Source organism: Phlebotomus papatasi, chromosome 2 (genome assembly GCF_024763615.1).
Source record: "Phlebotomus papatasi isolate M1 chromosome 2, Ppap_2.1, whole genome shotgun sequence".
Classification (NCBI taxonomy): domain Eukaryota; kingdom Metazoa; phylum Arthropoda; class Insecta; order Diptera; family Psychodidae; genus Phlebotomus; species Phlebotomus papatasi.
This window is the reverse complement of record NC_077223.1, coordinates 80481509-80500697: the sequence shown is the minus strand read 5'-3', so window position 1 is coordinate 80500697 and position 19189 is coordinate 80481509. Positions and strand designations below refer to the sequence as shown.

General features: G+C 37.7%; 4 protein-coding genes across 5 annotated transcripts in view; 2 read left to right on the top strand and 2 right to left on the bottom strand.

The window, feature by feature from the left end:
• Positions 1-759: 759 nt before the first annotated feature.
• LOC129801059 (mRNA-capping enzyme-like) lies at positions 760-2628 on the bottom strand. Its single transcript, XM_055845818.1, has one exon. The coding sequence runs from the start codon at positions 2626-2628 to the stop codon at positions 760-762; it is 1869 nt and encodes a 622-aa protein (XP_055701793.1).
• Positions 2629-7356: 4728 nt separating this feature from the next.
• LOC129804615 (uncharacterized) lies at positions 7357-8974 on the top strand. The gene is made up of 3 exons (XM_055852104.1): positions 7357-7669; positions 7727-8704; positions 8766-8974. The coding sequence occupies exons 1-3, from the start codon at positions 7526-7528 to the stop codon at positions 8943-8945; spliced, it is 1302 nt and encodes a 433-aa protein (XP_055708079.1). The 5' UTR covers positions 7357-7525; the 3' UTR covers positions 8946-8974.
• Positions 8975-8982: 8 nt separating this feature from the next.
• LOC129804624 (beta-alanine transporter) lies at positions 8983-16905 on the top strand. The gene is made up of 4 exons (XM_055852119.1): positions 8983-9577; positions 9636-9894; positions 9977-10782; positions 16581-16905. The coding sequence occupies exons 1-4, from the start codon at positions 9167-9169 to the stop codon at positions 16836-16838; spliced, it is 1734 nt and encodes a 577-aa protein (XP_055708094.1). The 5' UTR covers positions 8983-9166; the 3' UTR covers positions 16839-16905.
• Positions 16906-16939: 34 nt separating this feature from the next.
• The window catches only part of LOC129804612 (breast cancer anti-estrogen resistance protein 1), a 147680-nt gene continuing 145430 nt past the window's right edge, over positions 16940-19189 (bottom strand). For both annotated transcript variants that reach the window (XM_055852102.1, XM_055852101.1), the window contains exons 5-6: positions 18354-19185; positions 16940-17832 (exon numbers count right to left, since the gene is read on the bottom strand). In XM_055852102.1, the coding sequence (XP_055708077.1) occupies positions 17793-17832; positions 18354-19185 (872 nt within the window). In that variant the 3' untranslated portion in view covers positions 16940-17792. The remainder of the gene's footprint in view (positions 17833-18353; positions 19186-19189) is intronic.

Here is a 19189-nt window from a genome sequence, read left to right as displayed (position 1 = left end):
AGAGCTTTCCAAAAAGCCCTCACTTTTTAAATTCTGACAATTAGAACCGGAGTTATGGCCATTTTAAGAAATTTTTTTTGGACCCTTATAGCTCGGGTCAGGGGGGTCGGGGGACCTTAAGTTTGGTATTGATGGAAAGCTCTAAGGCCCAGCTATAACATATTAAAATTTGAGTCCGCTGAATGCCATAGGGGCGGAGCTATTGAGAAAACAAAAAAGGGGGGTATTCAAAATGGCGGAAGGAGGGGTGGAGGGTGGGGGGTCTATGCACCAAGTTGCAATTTTCACCCGATATATAACCTTTGCCGAAAACCGCAAGTCGATATCTTTTTTAGTTTAGGAGCTATTAAGCTCCAAAGAGCGGCCGGCCGGCCGGCCGGCCGGGAACGTAAAATAGCCACATATATATTCGTGATCAGGAAGTGCTGAAACACATTTTGGCCAAATTTGAGGTCGATCGGACGACATGAAATTTTGTTAGGATTATAGTAGGTGAGATTGTTAAGAATCTCACCTAATACAACGGATGTAAATCCGGAAGAGGCGCCCCACTGAGTTTAGTTTCACCATAGTGGTTACTTGTCGATGACGCCAACGGAGAGGCACCCAGTTTGGACTTGTGCAACTTCCATCCTCGCACCATTCGTCACCGAAAAAAGGTTTTGCCAACTTGGCGAAGACTTACAACCCAAAACCTAACAAAAACTCAATATCCTCAGAAGAATCGACAGAAAACCTCATTCTAAACACCAAATTTTTCTACTTCTTGGACAGACAAGCAACAAACTCCAACAACTCCCCAGTTTCAACGGCGTTCCTAATACTAGACCAGACAGACAAATAAGTTTCATACGTATTTGGGGCAGATTTATCAGTTCTTTCCCTCAACGGAATCCACTGACCATCCTGATAAACACACTCAACAATTTTATGATGGAAATCTTCAATAGCGGACACTGAACTAACCCTAGCAACTGGATTCATGAAACCCTCGACCCAAAGCTGACCAACTTTCTGAGTCGGATCGATATCACCTTCTATGACAACCTGCAACCTGAAATCCATGGAAATCTTCGACAGGGGCTTCCATTTAAGACTGACGGACGATACTCCTGGGACATAGGGATCGGTGATGGATTGGAAAATGAGTCCACTTGAACCATGACCTATGCTTCCAGTGAAGGACGGGGACAAAAGGGACTGACAATGGGATAGATCATGAAAGGTCTTCTGCCTAATGCTAAAAGGCTCGATAGTTTTATCGATCACTCCTTGCCTTATGGCTTCCGACCGAGGGGAGATGATTTCCCGGGAAATACAATCATAGCGGACTGGGAGAAAGGGATGACAATAGACACTTTCACCATTAATCATGATTATGTCGAAAACTAAGAACCTGGGGATAACCTTGCCATCAACCTTATCAAATACCATCTGCCCATCGAGCAAGGTATTCCTAAGGTGACGCTGAAGATTATTTCGCGAGGGAAATGTGAGACCTTCTACCTTGAAACACTTGAAACTGCGATCGAAGACGTAGACTTGATTCTTGCTGATGATAAGCATCATAAACCGGATTCCATCTGCAATCCAAGTCACGCAATATGGCTTGAGTTGCAGATGATGAAGACTTTGGGAATCGACGTGATTGGGAAGGGAGCCTGGGAAATTCGGACGGTGCCATTTAGCCATAGCCTGACACAGCATCTGAAGTTCACTTAGCTGGGTGGGATCTGAAACCGGAGTTAAACCTGGGAAATTATCAGTGAAAGGGGCACCGCTCTCAGCAGTGAATCTCTTGAACCTTTTGGCTTGTTTCTCTTCTAAGCAATCAAGACCGTTGGGGGAAGCTAAGGGATCATCAATTGCGTTCCGACGGCGCTTCAGACTGACGGTTGACTCGAAAGTATGTGGCAGGTATTCCTGCTGAAAGCTGTCAATCCTGAAGTGCCATGGTGGCAAAGGAAGGGGTTTGGGGGCTCTTTGAACAAAATCATATCGAAAGTAGAGTTCCTGCACATAAGCTTGTTTGTAGATGCCTGGAGGATGAGCATTGGTGAATGTTGCCAAAGCGGCATTCACCGAGAAGCCCAAACGTTCGACCAAATAAGCCACAATGAGAAACCCGACACGATTGAAACCATGAACACTGTGAACACCAACAATACCTTGGGGATTGCGCTTGATTGACGTATCTACATAGTGGATAAACAGACCGACGTTGGTTATCGTAGGGGGACCGCGAGAACTACCACAGGGCAACGAGACAACCTGAATACTTTTCTTCTCGAGTGGACTACAACTATAGAAGTTTTCCTCAGTAGTTAGATCGATCCACAAATCCAAAGTTTTGTTGCGCATTTCAACGGCCTGAATCACCATTTCGGGTGAAAATTTCTGATCAATCGAAATGTTGTCATCATAGCGTTCATCAACGGGCAACTTGAATGCTAGGAATCGATCTACTACAAAATCACGGGCTTTTCGGGGACAGCGGAACCAGCTTTTGGGAATACGATTCTTGGGAAGATGACCAGAAGACAAAGACGAGTAAGAAGCACAAGGCCGCACGTCTTTAGATTCAGCGGCGGCCTCGGTCTTCTTACAGTTGGCAACTAGAGTAGACATGAAACTGAAGGGAAACCGGGACAGACAACTGAAGATTTGGACAATTTGGACAAACACTAAATACAGACAGAGACACCACAGAAAGGATAGGAGATTTCAATAAAAACCAAAGACTGAAAACAAAACAATGAGGTTAAGATAGAAAACAAATAAAGATGGAATTTAGACACGAGAACACAAACACCTCACCACACAAAACACTGCACGAAAAATGGCAATCAAATGAATCAAATGAATCAAATTTACAACAAATGAATCAAATGAATGCACAGAGAATGATCACTTTGAACTTGTCACAACACAGATCAAAGATCAAATGTGCAGAAAGTACAATAGCACCTGCTTTTATAGTCACCACGGTAAAGGATTTAGCCTATTGTTATTGGTCAACATCCCCACCAAACAAAAGGTTAAACTCCACCCTTAGACCTATGTTTAGTAACACGTTTGCAAAGTCATTAAAAATCAATTAAATGATGCTAATTAATTTTCATTTGGAAGCTTAATTACTTTTACCCTATAATCCTTTGGAAACTGATTATAATTACCTGCAAGGACCATTAAGGGGTCATTGCTGACTTAGGATTATCTTTACGTTTTGCAAATTGCAAGGGTTTTGATGGTTTTCATTGGATTTAACATTTTGTCACGTATTCCAGGATTCGAGTGTTGTTTTCCTTAAGAAGAATTGCAGAATTTTTACTACTGAGGCTCCACTGAAGAAGCAGTAGGGTAAGTGCTCATAATTTTGGACAGTTTCTAAATTTGGACACTTTGAGGGTAAAATTGGACACTAAAAATAAATTGATTAAAATGATGGATTTTTATTCCAATATTTGATGAAAAATGAATTCTATCTAAATATTTGTTCTTTTTGGAAGATTTTGACACTAAATACGTTAAATTTTGAATATTATTTGAGTTGAAATTGCTTTGTTGAAAATTCAGTGTGAGCAATTGCTTACGAGAAATATGACAGAACTTCGTGGCTTACTTCAGTCTTATTTAGTTTTGGTGAAGTACTAACAAAGTTTGTTCGCTGTTTTTGAGTGATATTATTGAATATTCATTGAATATTGTGTTGATTCACGTTACTGATGATTTGTACATTTGACCTGAAGTGAGATTTGCCTTGTGAATTAGATTTTTCGTGTGAAAAATGGAAAATTTTTTAAGACATTCACCAGTGAGGTGATGATTCTTATTTTGGACAGGTGTTTTTCTCACGAAATTAAGTGAAATTTTAGCTTTTGTGACGACTAGGTTAGATAAATGTCTGGAAAAACAAAGGAGCATCATCTCTACGAAAGAGATGTAGCGAGAAATGTCCTGAATGGCTCCCGGAAAGGTCAGGGAATGAGCGAATCCGCACGTACTTGGAGTATCGAAGCCAACTCCCTTTAATGAATGATATGGAAAGTTTCCGGGCTTCTGTGACATTCTACGTTTCCCTTACATGAACAGGAAGAGGACTTGGTAAGATTGGTTCATGAAATGAAGAACAATGGGCATCCTATTGAGGCGGATTAGCTGTCCAAATTTACAGCCAAGTTGGACAAATTAATAAACAAGTTGTCCAAAATAAGAGCCAAAGTCACCTCTACATATCAATTCATTTTCAGACGTATTAAAACTAATTTTAATAAAAATAAGTCGATAAATAGCTTGCTAAGTTTCTAAACAACCCTTCTGAAAAGAGAGTAACAAGAAATGTCAATTAGTATAGAAAATATCGCACTTCAAACTTGGAACTTCGATGCTTATAAGCAGACTGTCCAAAATTATAAGCACTTCCCCTATATTTCCTCAATTTTTCCAAATTCTATGCCCCCAGGGACCACTTTTTTGAATATCTTCGTATTTCATTCGATTTCTGAGAAATATTACGTGACCCTGTTTGGCCATCTGTTCATCCGATCCGTGTCTATTCCATCATGCCGTCGTCAGCTTTAGAGGGCAAACGGTTGGAGGTAGAATCTTAGGACCTTCGGGGGATCCCACATAAGTAAGGGGGAGATATTAGGGTCGGAAGTGGTGTACAGCTGAAAATGAAGTGCTTGGAAGTCTTTGGAAGTGAGTGTGTCCGGAAATAAAAGCTTCTCTGGCTAACTTCGAATTTTGCAGACTACAGTAGACTCTCCCTCAATCGGCTCTTTCTCAATCGGGCGACAAATTTTGTTGACAATTTTCACGTTTAATTATGAAGCTAATTCGCTCAAATTCGCTGTAGTTCTTCCTATTTTATCGTGATTCTTTATAATTGAGCGCTTTTTGTGGAATTTACAAAGGCTTTGACGCTCAATTCTATCGCTAAACCGGATGACATTTTGCCCCATATTCCCGATTGAGAGAGAGTCTACTGTATACGTTGCTTTCAGCTCAGATTTTTAATTCGGGCGGCAGTATAATTTGAAAAAGTTTGTTAACATTTTCCAAGTTAAGGTTATGATAATGAAATCACTGGGAAACCTGGATATTGTGAGACTACTGCCACACTGGGCAACGGGCTTGAAACCTTCAGAGACTGGAAGATGTAAGGAAGCATGAAAGAGCTTGTCTTGGGGTTACCGGCCTTTTAAGACAGGTTCGAAGTACACCTAGGCCTGTGACCAGTCCAGGTTAAATGGGCAGACCGGGATGGGTTTCTTAATGGTCGCCGCTTTTAGAAGCCAATATTGAGAAAGGAATTGGCTGGGTTATCAGTTTTGATGAGGTAGTGATACTAAATTAATGCTCGTATTGATGACAAAAAAATTGAGAAATCCCATCTTTTGATTTTGATGGTAGTGATATATGCTAGTCCGAACTGATAATGACGAAAAAGACTTGTATAAGGGCTCGATTGGTCGATGCCCAACTGGGAAAACCCTTCCGCCAATCTGGTGGACTGGTTAAATGTTACGATATTAAGGTTAGAACGTTTAGCTGGAACCTCTTATATCTAAAGATAGATATGTGATCTCTAAATGACTAACGATAGGCAAATTTGTATTGTTATATGTAGCCCAATGCAACTATAGAATTAGACCGTTCAATAAAGCAACAATTTCTTCCAAGAAGTAAATCTAACTCGGCACAAGAAAGAGTAAAAAAATCCAAAGTACAACATACTTTGCAGCGGTAGCGATTTTCCTCCTGATATGTTGCAATAAAGAACTTTTCAGGATCGATTTGAGACAGATGTTGAAAAATGATCTAATTCTAATGCAACAACAGTGGAAATGGTCTTGGATAAAATAACCAAGCTTGTTGCAAAAGTTGATTTGCAATCATTACAAACATTACAAGTGTTGCTCCAAATTTGATGGAATTCCAGGGAAATTATTTCGGCTACTCCAATGCCATCAAATAAGCACTGTAATTACTTCAGTAGATTCAATGCCCTTCTTTCTTAATAAAAAACGTCCAATTTTGGGCAAACGAAAAAGCATAATCTTGCAAAATAAGGCGGCAACAGTAAATCATGTTAAAGTTCCATTGGAAAATTCTCCAGAACTTAGAATATTTTTCAGGTATTGACCCTTCAAACTATCATTTGCTTCAATCTCTATAAAATAATTTGGTACGAAAAAATATGGACTCCTTGGAAGCTTTCTAAAACCAGAAAGACTTTTCAACACAGTTTCAATAAATTTAGAAACGACAATACATTTTTTAGAGAGTCTCTTTCCAAAAGTACCTAGCTTCACTAGTGTCTTAAAAAATCCATAAAAAGAAATTCTATTGGTCGTAAAACACAAAGAAAACGATTATTATGAAGCGATAGCTATTTTTTTAATCTGAAAATAATTTTTTGAGGTATCTATACACGAAAAGATTCCTTTATCGATTGATGCGAAGTCGCAGTAGGCTTTGGATTTTTTTCTGGACTATCTTGTCAAGAGAATTTATTCGGCTTTTTGGTAAAATTTTTGTTAAAAATATTACTTTCTAACTGAGTAATTGAAAAAGATCGAGAGGATTCGAAGATTTGTAGTTGACTTAACAAAGACTCAGCAAAAATACGTACGGGTATGGCTAGGTTCCTATACATAAAGTATGACAAGTTTCTGAAGTAGTACATGGTGTGTAGAGTGACCATCTGTTTTTGTGGGCATCGCACCACTGAATTTTTCAAAACGAGACTGATGAAGAAGATCTACATTAAAGAGTGCAACCGGAAGCGGCTTCTGCCTCTCTACCAAGTGAGGAAGAAGGCGCTTTGGAATCTTTTGGCAAAAGAAAGTCAAGGAGATGAACTCCTTCCGGATGCGTCAGGGGGTGCAATCCTTTCAGGACAGGAAAACACACAATTCTCTGCCAAAGCTTTCGACGCTTCAACGCGTCTTCCTTAGTGGTCAAATCTGTGATTTGTCTCTGTAATTTCCTCCACATTGTCTATCCAATACTCCAAATGAAGACTCACAGGGAAAATTGGGAATTCGTTGCGGGTACTCCTTCTTGGACATTGGGTTGGCCTCAGATCCATGTCCAAGAAGGAGTACCCGCAACGAATTCCCAATTTTCCCTGTGAGTCTTCATTTGGAGTATTGGATAGACAATGTGGAGGAAATTACAGAGACAAATCACAGATTTGACCACTAAGGAAGACGCGTTGAAGCGTCGAAAGCTTTGGCAGAGAATTGTGTGTTTTCCTGTCCTGAAAGGATTGCACTCCCAGGAGGGAGTTCATCTCCTTGACCTTCTTTTGGCAAAAGTTTTTGGATTTTTCTACTGAAGATCCCCTTTCACACATAGAATATTGATAATCATAACGAAGAATAGATATGATTGTATGATGGAGAGCTTTATCTTATCGCTAGTTGATTTGGCGCACATCGTTGCTCCTCAATCATTCATTCCTACACCTGCAGACACTCGACACGGTTCAGCAAAACATTTCAGTGCGTGATTAGTCATGCTTATTTCACTAATTTTAATGGCTCTCTACAGAGTCTTCCGAAAAAAAGATCCTGAACCTATTTTTGGTGTGTATCGTCAACGTGGAAAGTGGTTTTGGATTAAATACATCATCTTCATTGTGTTATTCTACATTAGAAAAGTGAGTAACGAATTAATTTCTTGTGCAGCGTGACTAAAAGATTTTTCCCCTCGATAGCTCCGATATCGCAAGGGATCTCATGATGGGGGTGGTCGGGGTGCAAAGAACATTTCTGATCCGAATTCAGTTGAGAAGCCTCAGCCTCTGTCAGATCATCCGAAAGCCTTCGATGCTGTCTTCTACAGTGGAGGAAATTCGGATGGTTATCGCTTTATCATGGGCACAGAAAGGCGTCACAAGGGAATTGTTCATGGAGTTTTGTATTTTGTTGTACCCGATTTGGGTCTTATCTGTCTGCCTCAGTTGCCCGATACTATGATCTTCACGACGAATTTCGGCAAGGAGGGGAATTCTTTTGGTGGACCGGGTTTCATTAGCGAGCCTATTTTGCCTATGAACAAGTGGAGACTGCGGTATCGTGGTCAGATGCGTCAGGGAGAGAAACTCCATGATGTTGAGTTTTCAGGAGAATTCCTTTCACAATGGCCCTGTTTTGATTTCGATACCGATCTCAGTCCTAGAATACTGGCTGATGCTATGGCCAGGGAAATTTGGACACAGGAATACTTTATGAATTTGCGATCTGCTCATCAAACACACTACGAACAGATGGGGACTATTAGGGGAACGCTTAAAATTGATGGGGAAGCTAAAATGATTGAAATGCGTGGATTTCGGGATCATAGTTATGGATTTAAGCGAGATTGGACCTTAATGCATCGATATGCCTTTTTTGTGTTCTTCCTTGAGGACGGTAGGAATGTTTCCTTAGGTATCATAAGTCAGCCCTGTACATGCTCAGTCCTGAATACTGGATACATCTGTTCCGATAAGGGAAAGATCTCACCAGTTGACTCGTGTGACTTTGAATTGTATCAACATGGGGAGAGTGGAATTCCTCCCAAAGATTTTGCATTTCAATTCTCAGCTGCCGGTCGTACTCATACTATTCAAATACTCGTAGATTATGAGAATATTCATTACGTGGGATCCCAATGGGAAGCGCGAATGGTAGAGAGATTCATCTCAGTAACGGTAAGATGATCACATAATATAAGGGTTGAAAGCATCATGATTTAAAAAAAATACCTTTCAGGTGGATGGTGTACCTGGTTTTGGATTTGCTGAATTTCACTATAACAATAAATCTGGTCGGCCAGAAGAATACTCCAGCAAAGATCCTCAATGGTACCAGAATGTTTTAGCCAGGGAGGCTGAATACAAAAAGCTCGAGTACATGTCAATGCCACAGGCACAGAAGAAATTAACAAATTGACCTTTAAAATATATTACAATTTCCTCACATTCAAAGTATTTGATTGCACTTCCACTGCTTCATGACAGAGGCCCTACAGGGGTTCTTCTCTAAATTGCGTTTGGGAGAGAGAAATTTTGCATAATGATTCGCAGTGAATTAATTTAATTGACAAATTGGACTAATAAGAACTCTGGTCATTTGGTGGATGTCAGTTGGTTGAGCACCTTGCTTGTGAAGAGATGGATTTTGATTCAATTCTCCCAGAAGTGGGCTCTTTTGGTCCGTATCAAAAATTCGTTATTTGCGGAGTTCTCCTTCCGGCAGTCTTCCCTTGTGCATTTCATGCATACAGTCAGCTTTTTATTGCCGCTCGTCCAGCTCATTGGTGTCGTGTACCTGAACTTGATCCCTGGGTTCAAGATTATCCAAATGATGTACGCAATGTAAGTGTACCTATGGAAATCCGAGATGGCGCTCTGAGATTCTCAGAGTGTCTCGTATTTGTGCGAAACTACAGTGAAATAACCCGGACATGGGGTACCCATGGCTTAGAAAATGTTACGAAAATTGTTCGGAGCGGTGAGGTATCCAGTTGCAAGAACGGATGGAATTACGATACAAGGATGTTTAGCAGTACTGTTGTAACGGAAGCAAGTATTGAAAGTATATCTGGATATAAAGCGTTACTTTAACTCCAGAATTTTTCAGTGGGATTTAGTTTGCGAGAAAGATTCCTACGCAACGGTAGCTCTAGTTCTTTTTGGTGTTGGTGGCCTTATTGGGAATTACGTTTTTGGGTACCTTCAAGACTTTTGGGGAAGACGTCCTTCGTTCTATGCTTACCTTTTGTTAGAGATCGTGGCTGGGAGTTTAAGTGCCATTGCTTGGAATTACGCTTCTTGGGTCTTCTTCAGGACATTAGTCGGAGTTACAGTTCCAGCCATCCTTGCTAGTCCCTACGTCCTAGGTACAATCCCAGTCTTTGAAAAATTACTACTACAGCGGATATGCAAAAATCACAATACGTAAAGATATCAATATATTTTCAGCAATCGAGATGGTAGGTCCATCCAAGAGAGTTTTCTGCACAATTGTGGCAAATATTGCATATTCCCTTGGACTAGTACTCCTGGCCGGAATTGTATTCATTTTCCGAGATTGGAGATATCTATCTCTAGCTGTTTCCCTTCCACTGCTCATTCTCTTCAGCTGCTTCTTCATACTCCCAGAGTCTCCCCGATGGCTCATTGCTACAGGAAAATTCACAGAAGCTGCCAAAATTATGCAAAAGATGGCAGAAATTAATGGAAAACAACTCACATCTAATTATGAAACTATCCTTAGGGAGAAGGTCGAATCAGCAATGTCAAAGTCCACTCCTGAAACTCGAACATACGGCATCATGGACTTAGTTATAACACCCAATATGCGAAAGAAAACATTCATTGTCACCTTCATTTGGTTTGCCAATACGAGTGTCTACGTCGGACTTAGCTACTATGCTCCTGCTCTGGGTGGCAATGAGATTTGGAATTTCTTCCTGGCTGGTCTCGTTGAACTGCCCACTTACATATTTCTCTGGCCAAGTTTAACGTACTTCGGGCGTCGCTGGATCCTTTGTGTATCAATGGTCGTTGGAGGAGTTGCATGCTTGGCCACTTTTCTTGTGCAACAGAGACAAACGGTGATGTTGGTGTTATATTGCATTGGGAAAATGGGGATCTCTTCAGCTTTTGTTGTACTTCCGCTTGCTGCTTCGGAACTCTATCCAACTGTGGTTAGGGGCCTTGGAATGAGTGTCAGTTCGGTAATTGGGATGATTGGACCTATTGTGATACCCATCATCAACTATACGGTGAGTAGCATTTATTATAATAAAAACCTAATGTTGAAAGCATAGGGGGAGATGGGGCTACTTTGAACCATGGGGTTACACTGATATATATGTATGATTTCTCGAATATTTCCAAGGGAAAATGGGCTTTTACGTAATGTAATTGAGCTATACAGAGAGAGAGAGAGAGCAGTTATATAATCGACTTTTTTTCAACTTGTCACCGTCCTGGATTTTAACGGTAAAAGATCTCAGCTTACCCAAGAAGCAAAATAGCTGCCTTATAGAACCAAGTATTAAACAAGTCTTTTAGTGCACTTTTAAAAGACTTAAACTGCGAATTTTCTGTTGAAATTCCTATAGAAGCTCTTAAGATCCTTAAGAGTGCGTCACTTTACTTATAGTAATCTCAGTGATGGAACCAAAAGCGTTATAAGTAAATAAAAAGATGTTTTGTTCTATAGTGCCTTACTTAAGGAATTCTACAAGACTATATTAAGAAAAGATGTTTCTTGGGTACGGTCTTAGATGACCCTTAATAAAAAAAAACAATTTCCTTGACAATTTCTCAAGACGTTTTTCTTTTTCTTTTCTCCCACCTTTCTCCAAACCTCCCAAAACCATGTTTTTTCGGTTTTTTCAAAATTGGCCCAAGCGTTTTCAATGATTTCGGATATTTTAGATGTAGTCCAGACGAATATTTCCTCCAAATATACCTGACCTAAAAAATCGCCATCTTGAATTTTCGAAGGTCAAAGTTTAACTTGTATTGAAATCAGTAATGAATCGGTTAAATATCCGAGAATGACTTATCTTTTTCGTTTTTAGATTTTTTGTTAGTCCGTATGCTTGTAACTCATGCCAGAACATTCTAAAATGATCATTTCTTTACGAATTTAATAATAATAACACTATGCAACAAATTCACAACTTTTTTTGTTAACGGAGATCTCACATGGTACGTTTGATAGAGTCAAGTCCCCTGATTAAGAATCTGGTCTTGGTTTTGCTCCTATACGTAACAATTTTTTTTTGTTAATACTTTTATATTTTTTCTGCTTTGCCTTACATTATCCGTTATATCTCAGGTTCTAGTGAACGGAACTTGAAAAGTGTGGGTGCGTTGGAAAGCTCATTAGTCGAGCTTCAATTTTGATAATTACAAAAAACCTTGTAAAACCACTCCTTCAGGGTGTAAAATTGAAGTTTCTCTAAAAATTACCAAAAAAATGGTCCTAAAGTGAGGTTTTAAAAATTTGTATAAAATAAACTAAACAAAATATTAAAAATTCATTGACACCAGGCGATAGGCAACACTTAGGACTACAATTTTGCTCATCTAAGACATCCCGCTCCGATCACTCTAAATGCCTCTTTTGTTGGTTTTTGTCATTTTCCAAAAATATGAAGTACCTATTTTAGAGCAAATTTCCTAAAGATTTCTGAGAAAATATCTTTTAAAACTTATGTGAAACACACATAAATGTGGAGATTCTTCTTTAAATCGATCGGGGGACCATCAACATGATTTGCATTAACATCACTAATCAACATTCAACCGCGAGAAGAAACCCCTAAACTCCTTTTGGAATGCTTTTTTTATGATAGGTAGAAAACGCATCAGCAAATATTTCGTAAATACATTTCAATGACTTTAGATCATACTTTCATTTAAAATCAATCTCTACTAGAAATAGTATTAGATGAATGGATGGAAATAAATAGAAACAAAAATTGAATACTTAAAGGAAAATTGGGAGCTTTTTAACGAGGGTTGGATAGGAGTGTAAATGAAAATCATGTTGATGGTCCCCCGATCGATTTAAAGAAGAATCTCAACATTTATGTATGTTTCACATAAGTTTTAAAAGATATTTTCTCAGAAATCTTTAGGAAATTTGCTCTAAAATAGGTACTTCATATTTTTGGAAAATGACAAAAACCAACAAAAGAGGCATTTAGAGTGATCGGAGCGGGATGTCTTAGATGAGCAAAATTGTAGTCCTAAGTGTTGCCTATCGCCTGGTGTCAATGAATTTTTAATATTTTGTTTAGTTTATTTTATACAAATTTTTAAAACCTCACTTTAGGACCATTTTTTTGGTAATTTTTAGAGAAACTTCAATTTTACACCCTGAAGGAGTGGTTTTACAAGGTTTTTTGTAATTATCAAAATTGAAGCTCGACTAATGAGCTTTCCAACGCACCCACACTTTTCAAGTTCCGTTCACTAGAACCTGAGATATAACGGATAATGTAAGGCAAAGCAGAAAAAATATAAAAGTATTAACAAAAAAAAATTGTTACGTATAGGAGCAAAACCAAGACCAGATTCTTATTCAGGGGACTTGACTCTATCAAACGTACCATGTGAGATCTCCGTTAACAAAACCGTGTTGCATAGTGTAATAATGCTGGCACAACATTCCATTAAGGAACTAGGCCTTCCTGCAAGGGGATTTTTAGACATGCATTATTATTTTTTTCTTGTAAAGAATTAGGTTGTCAGATCTATGCCAGTGGAATCAAGTGCAATGAAACTCACTGGATCCGATCCGAACACCTTTAACGCCAGAAAAATTCCTTATGATCTAAAGGGGATTCGAACCCGGGCGGGACACTTGGATCATAGAGCTAGTGCCCTACCATTTGACCCATTGAGTGCCTCTTTACGAATTTACAATTTAGAAATTCTCTTGTGATTTATAGATCAATTTAACCGCTAGTAGTTCAGTAAATATCAAGAGATCATGCGAAAAACAAATTCACGAAGAGCTCTATTTCATGAGTTCGAGCATTCCGCAAAGCTGGAACGCTTTGACATCTCTTCTTCTTTATAAAACTTACTACTGATTGATATGATTTTTCTGAACCTAGAACTCACAGAAAAGAATCAGAGCCAGAGGCGATATGATAACTTCTTTTTAGTAGTTTTTGACTGTCGATTCTGAAAAAAATAAACGATTACTGTATACTTTTTGTATAGATAATATAAATATTTATTGACAGTCACATTCTATTAAGAATGCCACAGTAAATGTCCTAAGGCTCTTAACTTTGGCATTAATCTCAGGGTGTTCTACATCTACATGATGAGACAAAAAAGTTTTTCTTCGACGACCATGTGATCAGACGCTGTTTAGAGGTAGCTTACTAAGGGCCTTGACAGACCTGAGGATTAGCCGAGAGACGACTTACAGTAATTATATTCGAAATAATGCTTAAACCGCATATCTATCATTCTCCACTAAGCCGTCTCTCGGCTTAAGTCGTAAGTGTGTCTAGGGCATAACAATGCGTAAAAAACCATCATTCACGTAATGTAACAGATACAGATTTACCGATACTATCGATTAGATAGTATCGAAAAGTTACACTGGTAAAAATGAAAGGATCAAATTGATCCAAATTTCAAAGTTGATTCAAATTTCCAAATGCAAAGGATGGATCAAATTAACATGTTCTGCGTTATGATAAAAGTGCATTCAAAGTTCGAAATTTTGTCTATCCTTTGCAAAAAAATCAAATTTGGATCAATTTGATCCAAATAACTTATCATAAGGATATACTTTTCATTTGACTTATCATAAGGATATACTTTTTTATGCCTTATTCATAATTAAATTGTGCTATTTATTCACCCTCAAACAATCAAATAGATTGAAATATAAATTTAAAAATAATCTACAAAAAAGGCATGATCACAATCTAGTTTTTGGAAAAATCTCTATGGAAAGATTAAATCTCTATGGAATTTATTATAATAATTCGTTTATATTTATTTTCTTAAAAATATTAAAAATAGAAGATTAAAATTTGCTATTCTGCTATTAGGTGAGATTTCAGGACAAAATTGTCCTTCCGGTGAGCGTCGGTCGGTGAGGTGGTTTAATCCAAAAATAAAACACTCAAGATTCCAGAGCTTTCAACACTATATCGTCTTCTTCAGTGGTTCTTGGTTAGTCCATTATCTTGGATATTATCACTATTTCTGTCCAAATTTACACTCATCAGATTGGAAACAACAGTTGGGAGCTATTAATGAACAAATCACAAAAAAATATCACTAACAATTTTTCTGTCTTTTTTCTCAGCAAAGGCTTGGTTCCTTTTGCAGTCACAATTATCACTAACAATTCTTCTGTCTTTTTTCTCTGCAAAAGGAACCATTTGCAGAGAAAAAAGACAGAAGAATTGTTAGTGATAATTTTTGTGATTTGTTTATTAATAGCTCCCAACTGTTGTTTCCAATCTGATCAGTGTAAATTTAGACAAAAATAGAGACCATATTCAAGATAATGGACTAACCAAGAACCACTGAAGAAGACACGAGTGTCGAAAGCTCTGGAACCTTGAGTATTTTAATTTTGGATTAAATCTAGTTAAAGTCTAATCAAATAAATGATTTTGAATATTGTATTTTCCAAAGGAAAAAAATATGATTCCGATAAAATCGTACATTAATGAATTTTCATGGCAATGAAAAAAATTGTTTGCTGTTTAAGAAGGTTGCGGAGACATTTTGGAGACATGATATCAAACACTCTCCAGTCATCAGGAATCAACCTGATCTCTTGACTAGGCGGTCTCCTGATCTATCTAGTACTGTACCTCTGATGTCTTTGTGTAAGTATCCTCACACAAAGAGGATAGAGAACCTTTGTGCTTTGTGTTCACATTACTCGACCACTGAGGAAGACATGGACCTAGTCGAAAAATTTGAAGAAAGAGTTAAGATTTGATCTATTGGATTGTAAGCTTCACAAATTGTGTTGCCGATGCCGCGTCAGCCTTTGGAAGCTTATTTAGATTTTCTGATAATTTTAAAGTATTTCTAAAACTATTTAAGGACGATTGGGTCACTGTTGATCTAAAAAAAAATCTCTGACTAGCTAAAGTTTAATAGCTAAATTGCTTAAATGACCTAAATAGTTCGAAAAAGTGATTTTTCTCGACCTCCTGTTTCTGATCTCCTTGTTCCTAAAAAATAGGCCATTAAAAAGATTAAGTATAATAAAGCCTTACAATAAGATGAAATTTAAGATTTAAATGAGAGTCTTTCTCTAATTTGAAAATTTTATATTGATTCACAAGCAAGAGTCACAAACATCTCGAATTTTAACTCTTTCCGGACCGCAGCATATGCTGCAAGCCAATTTCACAATTTTTTAATCAAAAATATCTAAGCTCAGGAATTAATTGAGGGTCTACAAAAAAATATCTCACATTTGGACATCCTTATAGATTGTAATCATCCACAAGAATCGGATTTTTATCAGTTCTGAATAAGTAAAAAACATTGTTTTTCACAGAACATTCATATGCTGCTTTGGGTACTCAGAGTCCCAAAAGAGACGAAAGAGTGAAACGTTCTGGTAAATCGTTTAACCGTTTACTAAAACCGTTTTAAAGACAATAAAATGTATTTCTATCTCCGTCGGGCTATTTTTTCTAAGTAATTGTTAGGACTAAGACTAAAGTAATTTAAATTCATTCCCGACAGCAATTCGAATATCTGCTGCCCAGGAATAAATCATCTAAAATCACTCAATCTCATCATTACGAAAGTATAATACCATGGTAAGGAATGGGTTAAAAAGGCTTCTGATAACTTTCCAGTTATTTACTGAAACAAAATTATTTTCTAGTTTTTACCTGTAAACTTTTTTTTTCAAAATATGTATATTAAATCGTATTGATAAGTCTCGTGAGTTTGAAGTGTAATTTGATACACCCTGTGCTAGTATTTTATGCTTCATTAGCGCGCCAACTTTAAACAGATGCTGTGCAGCATATGCTTGACGATTTATACTTTTCAGGGCAGTAATATGCTGGTGCTTCCTCTGATCATCATGGGAACACTGCTCTGCCTCGGAGGATTAACCAGTCTCTTCCTTCCGGAAACCAAAGATCAGCCCCTGCCCCAGACAATCGAAGATGGTGAAAATGTGCGGCTTTCGCGGCCTTTTGCAGCCCTTTCAAAATTAAAGAGACACAAAAAGACTCCCTCACAGATGAACATCTCGCAAAATGTCTGTGATCTCTGTAGAATTGAAGTAAAAACTGCCTCTGGGTGAATTTGGCTATTTGTAAAACTTCCAATAAAGATAAAAGTCCTCCACTCGGACGAATGGCATCAGCAAATTCGTCGTTTCGCTGCGAGAACTCCAATTATTGATTTTTCTTTCTTTTTATTTAATCAGTGTATATTTTTATTTTTAGTTCATACATACATAATGCGAATAGTATCTTATATGACTATAGAAATCGATTTTCTCGACTTTAGTGAAAAAACATTGGAAAATGTATCATTTTACACATTTTTCTTATTGTGCATTTCTTTGATGTATTCTAAATCAGAACACAAACATCTAAAATGTTCTTTTTTTTTAAAGATTTTTTCCTTTAGGATCTTACATTACCTAGAAATTTTATTCATTGGCCCAATGAACAAAAGAAGTACACAAAATTTAATTTTTTTTCAAGTAAATAAATAAGAAGGGGTATACATGTATTTCAAAACTTAATGAATTGACCATTATAATTTTAAAAAATAGATTGAACGATTTTGTAAACTAAAAATTAATTACAATTAAATATCACAATGAAAAGTTTATCGTTCATAAAGGATCCAGGATTTATTTTATGTCCTGCAATGACCTACCAAATAAAAGGCTTTTCTACATAGTTTATCCCATTATCTTATTGATATTTATAGACATGCAAAAATGTATTTTTTTTTGACAAATATTTATCGTCATTTCTCCTCCGCTTCACATGTTGCGTTGTAAAAAACAAACATTTTGGCAGTTTCGGTTTCATTCTTCTGTGTTTTTTTTTTATAAAATAAGTTCATTCGATTCCCATTATTCCGGAAGGAAATGGGCTAATTTGACTCCCTTTTTTAAATGGGTTGCATTGCATGAAAATTGCTCATTTTGCTTCCTTTTGAAGGGCTCCAATATGTATGATGTTGTGCGTTCCATTTACACTATTTTGGTAAATAATGTTGTTTTTTTTTCTGGGAAATTTTATTGCTGAACAGCTCTCAACATTGCAATCTTGAGGTCACTGTGAAAAATAATCAATTGTATTATTTAATACTTATCAATAAATAGGTTGAAGTTGTTGAGTCGATTTTTCTAAGAATTTGATAAAATTGGGTATGGTATTTAAACAATTTTTCTTCATGTACGGTTTAATTTTGTAAATTGATACTCATGCTCTATAAAATTGATAGATTGTGGTAATAAATCAAAAACACATGGGTGTTTTGCTTTTATGTTCATCAGAAATCCTATAGGAATGTATAAAACATGTTCTGCAAAATTTAACGAATAATAAACTCCACGAAAATCTATCTGACTTAATTTCTTTCGATAAATTACAAGATGCGCAATTGCGCATGGCAAGCGGCGTTGCAACCGCTGTCAATTTGACAGATGTCAAATATGTGTAAAGTGTAAAGAGCGATTGTATACTGGCTATCTAGCAATAACTTCTTCCACAAAAAGTGCAAAAAAGTTTGTGAAATGAACAATAATATCCTTCGAACCGGACAATTATACACCTAAGCAGAAGGTTAGACTCACCTGGCTAGATGAGAAATGTCCACGACAGAATCCACCATCTCTTGCACAGCATTTACACTGGGAAAGTGTTGAGCTGCCTTTTTGGTCTTAGCCACGCATGCCTTCATTCCATCACTAAGTGCATCAGCACACTGAAGTATATTACCCCGGACATCCTGTTTCGTCACATTTCGATGCACAATATCTCCAATATTGACAAGATTGTGGGCACTCAGTACCACAAATTTGCCATGTGCTAGGAAGAACTTGGGGGGTTGATTGTGTTCGACAGTCTGCAGAAAAGCGTCAATTGCTTGCGTCAGGTAATTCATGTGCGTCACCGTCTGAGCAGCATAGTAAACTAACAGCGTTTTATCATTGGCATCGAGTTCTGTGGCAGCTGTAGCTCCAATAGCTGCTGTTTCGGCATTTTTCACAACATTCTCAAAATTCTTCTGTAAATCCGAAGGTAAAGCATCCCTGATCTCTGCATTTTTCCTCGCTGATGCCTCCTTCGATTCCAAACATACATAGTCATAGTCTTCTGGCCAGTCTCCGTTGTTATTGTTGCTTGGTGTTTGAGGTGTTACACTTGGAGAGATCCGCTTAAAAAGCAGCGTTGCATTGCCTTGAATAAAGGATGCCGTCTGTCGAACATCTTCTGTGAGAGTCTGAGCACATGCAATTAACTGATCTAAACTATCTGGTGGTAGTTGTGTTCCAGGCTTTGTTTCAGATCTGGCTAATGTCTCCAGAGTCCATCCTTGAACGTCAATGCAGTGGGATGCTTCGTGAACAAGTCTATCGGCATCTTTTAACGCTCTTACCAGTGGTCGTAGTTTCACTGAAAGTCCTGG

Coding starts and splice junctions, on each gene's coding strand:
- LOC129801059 (XM_055845818.1), bottom strand. CDS start 2,628: ATGTCTACTCTAGTTGCCAACTGTAAGAAGACCGAGGCCGCCGCTGAA.
- LOC129804615 (XM_055852104.1), top strand. CDS start 7,526: ATGCTTATTTCACTAATTTTAATGGCTCTCTACAGAGTCTTCCGAAAA. Junction 7,670..7,726: donor TGTTATTCTACATTAGAAAA/GTGAGTAACGAA, acceptor TCCCCTCGATAG/CTCCGATATCGCAAGGGATC. Junction 8,705..8,765: donor AGAGATTCATCTCAGTAACG/GTAAGATGATCA, acceptor AATACCTTTCAG/GTGGATGGTGTACCTGGTTT.
- LOC129804624 (XM_055852119.1), top strand. CDS start 9,167: ATGGATTTTGATTCAATTCTCCCAGAAGTGGGCTCTTTTGGTCCGTAT. Junction 9,895..9,976: donor TGCTAGTCCCTACGTCCTAG/GTACAATCCCAG, acceptor ATATATTTTCAG/CAATCGAGATGGTAGGTCCA. Junction 10,783..16,580: donor TACCCATCATCAACTATACG/GTGAGTAGCATT, acceptor TATACTTTTCAG/GGCAGTAATATGCTGGTGCT.